The sequence below is a fragment of the Poecilia reticulata genome, linkage group LG6 (genome assembly GCF_000633615.1).
Source record: "Poecilia reticulata strain Guanapo linkage group LG6, Guppy_female_1.0+MT, whole genome shotgun sequence".
Classification (NCBI taxonomy): Eukaryota; Metazoa; Chordata; class Actinopteri; order Cyprinodontiformes; family Poeciliidae; genus Poecilia; species Poecilia reticulata.
In genome coordinates, this window is record NC_024336.1 from 30,383,189 (window position 1) to 30,391,458 (window position 8,270).

The 8,270-nt window shown below is 37.1% G+C and overlaps 1 protein-coding gene across 2 annotated transcripts in view; it reads right to left on the minus strand.

Annotated features, from left to right (window-relative positions):
• dnaaf4 (dynein axonemal assembly factor 4) overlaps positions 1-7,657 on the minus strand; it is an 8,766-nt gene extending 1,109 nt beyond the window's left edge. Inside the window, exons 1-8 of one of the 2 annotated variants that reach the window (XM_008412583.2) lie at positions 7,482-7,652; positions 3,803-4,042; positions 2,523-2,670; positions 2,293-2,426; positions 1,592-1,793; positions 1,373-1,515; positions 855-964; positions 281-434 (exon numbers count right to left, since the gene is read on the minus strand). In XM_008412583.2, coding sequence (XP_008410805.1) covers positions 281-434; positions 855-964; positions 1,373-1,515; positions 1,592-1,793; positions 2,293-2,426; positions 2,523-2,670; positions 3,803-3,925 — 1,014 coding nt within the window. In that variant the 5' untranslated portion in view covers positions 3,926-4,042; positions 7,482-7,652. Of the gene's footprint in view, positions 1-280; positions 435-854; positions 965-1,372; positions 1,516-1,591; positions 1,794-2,292; positions 2,427-2,522; positions 2,671-3,802; positions 4,043-7,481 lie in introns of both variants that reach the window. The other variant, XM_008412584.2, reaches the window with a different exon arrangement.
• Between the last annotated feature and the right edge of the window lie 613 nt (positions 7,658-8,270).

Sequence of the window (8,270 nt, forward strand, 5' to 3'; positions counted from 1 at the left end):
TAACCAAAGAGTGAGTGAGTTGCTAGGTAACCAAAGAGTGAGTGAGTTAGTTGAGTCCACCAACCTAGCTTAGCTGTTCCTGAAGGTTTTTTCTTTGCCTACATCAGTCAGAATGTTGTGCAGTTCTGGATCAAAGTTCAGGTAAAGTATTGAATTTTCTATCACATGTATTAGCCATTAATATTGATCTCATGTCTATGGGGCTATGCACTGTTATTGATTTATTGTCCAGCCCTACGTAGAGGTCTAAAAAACCTCCTCTACCAACCAACCAACCAACCTTGGAGGAGTCCTCCACGGCTTTGTGAAGGTTCCTGAGCTTCAGGTGACACGCCGCTCTGTTCGAGTAGAGAGCGGGCAGCTTCCTGTTGAGGCGGATCCCCAGACTGTACGCATTCACCGCTCCCACGTAGTCTCCGTTTGAGAAACACTTGCTGAAGAGGAGAGAGTTGGTTTAGTAGATCTGATTTCACTAGCTGTGTTTTGCAAATTACAAATGAATTTGTTCAGAGGAAACATTTAAACGTCAAAAAAAACCAACAACCATGTGGTGATTTATTTGGTCGTATCAAAATTAGCATATTTTGCAAAACTGCAATGGAAACACTTTTTTCACATCACACAAGTCATGTGATCAACAACCGGATGTTACTACTGCTGGAAATGATGAGAAAGACGACAGGAAGTGGAAGGAGGATGATGTTTTTTGATGACTTATCATGTGAACAAACTTATTCACGTGATTCTAATTACGTTTCTTATTTAATGGAAACAACACAACTACAAAGTGTGTTTTTTCAACGCTAGTGGAAAACTGACAAAGTTTTGCGTTGATTTGTAAGGCGGCTTCTCACTCTCCCTTCTGCTTCAGCCAGTCGGGGTTCCTCTCCTCCTCTGTCAGATCCTCCAGCTCCTCCAGCTCTGCACTCATCGCTCGCCTCGCCTCAGCCTGCTTCTTCAGCCACTGTTTAGAAGCAAAACATTATGACTTTTTTTGCTCCAGAGAATCAAATAAGGTTAAAGCAGTGTGAAAAACCTTGATAAAAGCTGAGGCAGAGATTGAGGAAAGCTTTTTTAATTAATATTAAGAAATTATTGACTTAAAATAAGATTCTATATCTTGCTGAAAAGTTACTTGTGAGTTAGTTCTGTCTTATTTCAAGTGTACTAAGATATTTGTATTAGAAATTAAACCATGAATACTTGGTGATATGTTGTGTTTTTGCAGTGAAAGACATTTCACTGCTGGACTGTTTGGAGAACAAGTGGGAAAATCACAAAGTGGGAAACAAACAACATTTTGTGGAAAATGTAGCAGGAATGTTTGGATCCTAACAGTTTTCCAGTGAAATGTCGAGCATCACAGACTCGCCTCTTCCTCTTCGGGAACCCGTGACTCTCGGAGCGCTGTCGGGAAAACTCGAGGGGTGAACGTAACTGGAATGTTCCCGCAGGTTCTGGGAGGAGGCAGCTGGGCTCGGATCTTCTTCTTCTTCTTTTCTGCGTCGCTGTGAACTACAGCAGGAGGATTTTCATTAAAACTGACTTTATGGATCAGGAGGAGGCGTTTGATCAGCAGGAAGGGTCTCACCTTGATTGTTCTTCCTGATATCCGTTTGTCTGTTTCCTGGTAGCTTTGTGCCTGGGTTCTGTTGGATCTGATGGTTCTGGTTCCGTTGGGCTTCCTGTGCTTCCTGTTTCTGCCTCAGCTGCCACGCTGCCAGCTCCGCCGTCGTTTTCTCTCGCTCTGCGTCCTTCATCTGCTGGATTCTGTCCTTTTCCTCCCTCTCCAGCTGATTTAAAGTCATTTTAAGTCACTAAACATTGCACTGTAAAAAAGAGAACGCAGCTCCAACTTAAATTAATTCTTCACAGAAAATCAAATCAAGTTTATCCAAGTTAATTTATTGCGTTTATTAAGTTATCAAGGTAAACACATGTAAATAAAATAAATTAGATCAATTTAATTCAATTACTTGTGACCAGTTAACTCTATTTTTTTAAGTTGGAGCTGCAATGTCATTTTTAAGTGCAGGTTTCCGGTAAACTAACACAATTCCTGATGGTTTTGATGAATTAAATGTGTTTTTTTTATTGATCATGGGTTCGGAATTACAGCTTATTAATTTGTCAAGGTAAACAAATGTAAACAAAATAAGTTTGGTCAATTTAATTCAATTACTTGTGTCCAGTTAAGTCTTTTTTTTAACTACATTCTCTTTTTAAGTGCAGGTTTCCAGTAAACTAACACAATTCCTGATGGTTTTGATGCTATAAATGTGTTTTTTTTACCTTCATCATCGTCTCCAGAGCATACTTCTTCTCCGCTTGCCGTTTCTCAGCTTTTTGTTTCAACTCTGCAGAAAGTTTCTGCTCCTGTGTCCGTAAAGCTCTCTCTCTGATCTTCCTCTTTGTTTCTTTATCATCTAAAACACATGATAAACTTTATTTATTACATAGCATTAACACCTCTGCTGGTGAATAAAACACATTCAATTCAGATCTTTTATTCCAAATCTGACCTGTGGTTATCATCAGATGCTCCCAGACTTTGTGAGTCTTTTTTGGTAAAGTGAAAACAGCGACGCCGTTTCCGACTTTCGCCGAGCTTCGGTCGTCATCGACGGGTTCGAACAGGAAGGCCTCAAACAGGAAGGGAGGAAAATGGACCTGAGGAGGATGAGGACAAGAAGCCAGATGGATGAATCCATGTTTACAACTACAAAACAGGAAACGTGTTGCCATGTTTTCATTTATCAAACTGATCACATATTTCAACAAAACGCCAGAAAAAAATTACAATTTCATTAAATTTGAAAAATGTTTCCATCAGCAGAACATTTCATATCATCACCACTAATCTTTAAACTTTGAGTAAAATATGTCTTGAATTTCTAAACAAGTTTCTCAATGCATTGTTCTCAAATTACTATATGTATTCTTAATTTCTGTAAATTTAAGAGATGATTTAAGTCAGATGTATCATTTCTGAAAGTATCTTGTGAAATAACCATGATTAGGTATTGAGAAGGCTGCGATTTATGGCTTTTCCTCTGTACCCGGTCTAAGGTGTTTTATAGAGAACGAGCCACAAAAAGTTTAAAAACTCTTTTTCTGTATAATACATAAACGTTTTCCATGCTTCATGTCCCATCTAAGAAGTTACTCAATTGAGAGTGAAAAAGTAAACATCAATCATGTAATATTTAAAAATTAGATCATAGGACAGACCAAATATTTAAAGCTATGTGGAAATTTTAGCGTTTTAAATGACCAAAATGAAAATAATTAATGTAACATGATTAGAAAATTACAAAATCATGAAAAGCAGAATTTTCCACATCAATTTCTTTCAACATAATGTTAACAAAAAGTGCAGCTTCTGGTGAATTTTGGTTAAAACAAGTTTGTTCTTCATTCAGTGAAGTTCTCACAGTGAGTCGTGTATCATGCTTGAGATATTCAAGTAGCTCAAGTACAATTAATACAATTAATCAAATAAAAAATCCTCCATAGCATATCAATAAACTAAATTGAATTAAGTTTATTTATATACACCAAATTTTTTTACTTATTGTTATTAGAATTATTGTTAATATATAAATAGCATATTCTGCTATAGTTTTTTTTTGGTTACTCTTCTCCCTACACATTCTGGTCTCACATTAAATCTCTGTTATTACCAATCCAAAAATCTATCAATAAACCATTATTATTACTATTATCATTATTATTTATAATTATTATTACTACTAGTAGTAGTTGTAGTTGTGGCAGTAGCATGAGCCTCCTGACCCTTCACCTTTAGATACTCCTCCGTTGACACGATGTCCACTCCAGCGGCCGTCGCTCCCTTTAAAGGCACGCTGATGTGGACCGTGGAGTCCGTCTGGGTCCACGTGTAGTCGGTCACGTGCAGTGGCATGTCAGCCTAACCGCGTGTTGGTGGTGCCGATAAAAACACAAATGTTGTCATCAAATTTCACTTCTCCATAAAACTCTGGGCCGTTGAGTTTCCCTGCGCTTCCCCTGTGTTCTGTTGCTATGGCGACAAAAGAAAAACAGCGTGTTGCGTTCGAGAGCGTCGGACATTTCACCGCTTTACTTATTTATAACACGGGTTATCTAGACGCCGTAACGTGGTAAACTATAAAAATAGGGTTTGTTTTAAGTTTCGGCCTCTGGTGTTTTATACAAAACCTAAAATGATCTTTAATGGATACCTAAAATCACCTCTAGGAAGAATTAGGCTGTTAAAATATATTTTCCAAGCTCTTTTTATAATTTTTATCTTTTTATAATATTAATCAGAGAGCCAATAAATGAAAGAAACTCAGAGGCCTGCGAGAAAACGATATTTAGTTGGTGGAAAACAATATAACATGAAGAGGTAAATGTCTAGGAATTAGAGAGAAGTGGATACAGAGAAGAGACTACAGAGAAATAAATAAAGCAGAAATCAAATTGAAGTATAGTATTTTTGATGTTTAAAGGGTAAGACAATGAAATTAAAATAAATAAATACATTAATGGATAAGTAAAATTTTACCTAAAAATACCTTGGCAGATTTATGTGATGTATAATGAGCTTGAGATGAAACATTTTGCAGTTTTTCTGACATCTATGTTCTTGAGGTGAAAGTACACCCTGTAATAAATTTCTGTCTATAATTATGGGTGTGGTGGTTTCCGCAAAATTAGATCAGTGTGTTAAAACAGTTGAGAAATGAAACTGATGTGAGTTTGAGGATTTATTCTGGGTTCATGCTCTTTTTATCCCATTCACCATCACTTATTTATCTTTATTGACTCCTCTTGGAGTAAAGAGCACTGTGTATGCTTATCAGGATGGTGTGACGTTTAAAACACTCAGAAACTCAGAAGTCATAAACTTCTGGCCGTAAGTGTCTAAATACGGTTTGTGAATGAAAACTAAGGGTCAAATACAGACAGACAAATGAAACTTACCAACTCTCAGCCTACACCTCAGTATTTAAAGTACGTATGATATTGTAACGGTTTACGTATGAATGCGCCCTGTTGGTATCCTGCAAGTCATTTCAATTGTTGACTATGTGCTTCATGACTTTGCACTTTTTGTGTTTTTATGATGTAAAGCACTTTGAACTGCCTTGTTGCTGAAATGTGCTACACAAATAAAATTGATTGATTGATTGACTGCATAACCCTTCTGTTTGTCTCAGTTCCAGGAAGTTGACTTCACAACAGACACACTCAGGTTCACAGTATTTATTCTAACAAAAGAGGAAAACAAGTCAGTGGTTAACATCAGTCCAGCAGCTTCTGCCCCATACTTTAAATAAAATACAATAAATAACGCTAAGCAAACTTCCAATTAGCAGTTGACAACAGTTAACAGCTGTAAAATTAAACATGGGTAAAATACACATTAATAATGATAACAGTTAAAAACATATACATTGCAAAAATTACTCATGAAACACTACCTATGATTAAATTTGTCTAAAATACATACCATATTTTCCGGACTATAAACCGCACTGGACGATAAGCCGCAGATATCTCTGGCGCTCCAGGTTTTCCACAACGCTGCAGCAGCAGCAGAGGGGAGCGGACACCCAAAATTTGAGTCATAACACGTCAATTGAATATCACATTTATGGACCTTACCACAGGGGCTGCGTTTCATTGGCTAATGCCCATTTTACGTCACAGCGCAGCTCCCACGTGCTTGACCGTCTCACAAACGCAAGCTACAGTAGTAAATACATGCTAATGTATATTGTGGACTAACAGATCGGCAGAAAGTTTTTGCGTCAGGACTCGAAAAAAAAATGGTTCTCCACTGTCAGTGGGGTATCTGTACAGGCGATGTCAGGTATCCTGATCGTATTTGTGGAACTAAAATTCACAGATTTTCAAAATCTGAAACGGAAAGCCTTGCTTGTATCATTGCTTGTGCACGACAGCATTTGCAGCTCAACCGTCATAGGATCAATAAGAACAAAGGATTGTCTGCTGGCGTAAGTATTATTGTTCTGCTTTCTTTGTGTTCAGTGAATAAAAAAAATAAAGTCAATAATAAACACATCCATTATGAAAACCTTTTAGCCAAGTACAGCATAATGGCAGTACCGATACAACTTCTACACCTTGAAGCCTGTCTGTTACAGCCTTACGCTAGCTGAACAGATCAATATGCAATGTGTACCGTATCTGACATACATTAAAGATTTTATTTTACATGGGTAAAAAACCTTTTTACTAAACTGTAATCATGTTAGCCATGCTAGCACCGAGTACCGTGTATAAGGCCTGGGCACATTCAAACCCTCAAAACCATGAATGCCCGACTTACCCTGCCTTGCAAGAACAATTGGCTTCAGTGATCTTGTCCACAGCTATATTTATGCTGAGGGTCTGAGGATCTGCTGTTTTCTTCATCGACCGGTAGCTTTTCGCTGTGACGCGCACAATGTTGGAGGCTAAAACACCTTGATGTTCTCCAAAAAAGATGACATGAACTTGTTGGTTCCCCTGTCCATTGTCGTGGCTGATATTTTGTGAAAATCCGGCAGAAATGCTACACTAATCGACTCAGAAATACTTTGCAGAGTCGGTTGAAATGAAAAATGCCATGTTTACACATAGAAGCTAAGCACCGCGAGGCTTTGCTTGTGAGACATGTAGTCATGTGGGACTTTCGAGGGGCGTTTCTGGGCAGAGCTTGGTAAGGTCCAAAAAGAAAAAGTTGCCAAGTTTAGATTTAACTGAACTGATTATGAGGGCGTATGAGTTTGAAGAGAGAAATCTCCTTACTGTCTGCTACTAGCATGTGCTAAATGAAAATGGGCGCTTTCTTCTTCTTTAGATTTCAACAGCAGCTTGCATCCATTATTTCCATTATTATTGCACTACTGCCATCTATTGGATCCTAATATCTATACCTCAAATTCTCATAATGAATCCAGTATTATTTAAAAAATGAAAAATCTTTTCCGCTCAATGCTATTTAACTGATCAACAACATTCTCAAATTTCAATCCCCTATTAAAACCTAATTCCGTTTAAATGGGTAATTTCTTCTTTTATTTCCAATTTTGACTTCCAATGATTCACTTCCTGCTAAAGAGCCCCCTGGTGGTTGAAGAAAAATCCACATATAAGCCGCATGGTTCAAAGCTTAGGAAAAAAAGTAGCGGCTTATAGTCTGGAAAATACGGTACTAAAATATAGTACTTAAAAAGAAAACACAGAACTGATCCTAATACAGATGGCAACAGAAGAAGGGGGACAATCTGTCAGTTACTGGTTGCTACGGTAACCACCAACTGTCAGGAGTAACATAAAAAAAACTTAATACACGAATAAATGTCTGGAGCAACAACTTCTTGACTAAACAAAATGAATTTGAAGAATGAATAAACAAATTCTGACAAACTTCACATCTATAATGCTGTTAAATTAAAACCCTGTTACATATGCAAAGAATTACTCACCAAATATTGTGGATCACCTAAAAATACACCATAGGTATCCTGTAATTACCCTGAAACAACGAAAGTACCAAAAAGTATCTGTAATACTCTGCAGATATACTTATTTGCCTGAGAACACACTGTAAGTACCGTTAAAAGAAATGCAGTTGTTATCCTGCAAGCATTAACAGGTTGCTACTTCCTGCTATGTTTTGGAGCTGAAGCATATTTTGGTATATTTACTTTTGAAATTTTGAGCTAAAATAGTTTAAAAACTGACAAAAACTGGCACTTTTTATGTTAATTTTGTTTGGGTTTTTTTCCCTTCAAATGACAAACACTTATTTATCTAATAATCTGAACTTATGTCTATACACAATCTCGGTTCTTTCATCTTTGGCTTGGGTTGATAATGAGTCATAAAAACTTTTACGAGAGATAAAACAAGATAAAAAGGCCATGACATAATCACATAAACGGTCGCTTGTGAAACCTCTGCATTCAGACTCACTCACTGATATTTATCTTCATCATAACTGAAAAATATTTAACCGTGGTTTCCAATAAATACATGGAAATCGAACATGTGTTTTATATGACTTCCAACAAAAACCAACAAAAAACCAAAACCAAAAAAAACTTCCAATGTGGAAGTCAGCAGAAAAAGACGAAAAAGATTTGAGTCTTGTTTAATTCTCAATGTCTTCCAACATAAAATCAAAAATGGAATGAACCACAACCGTTGGTCACTTCACACCTCACCTTCTCTCCTTCAAAATAAAAGCATACATTCTGGTGTGAAATATATAC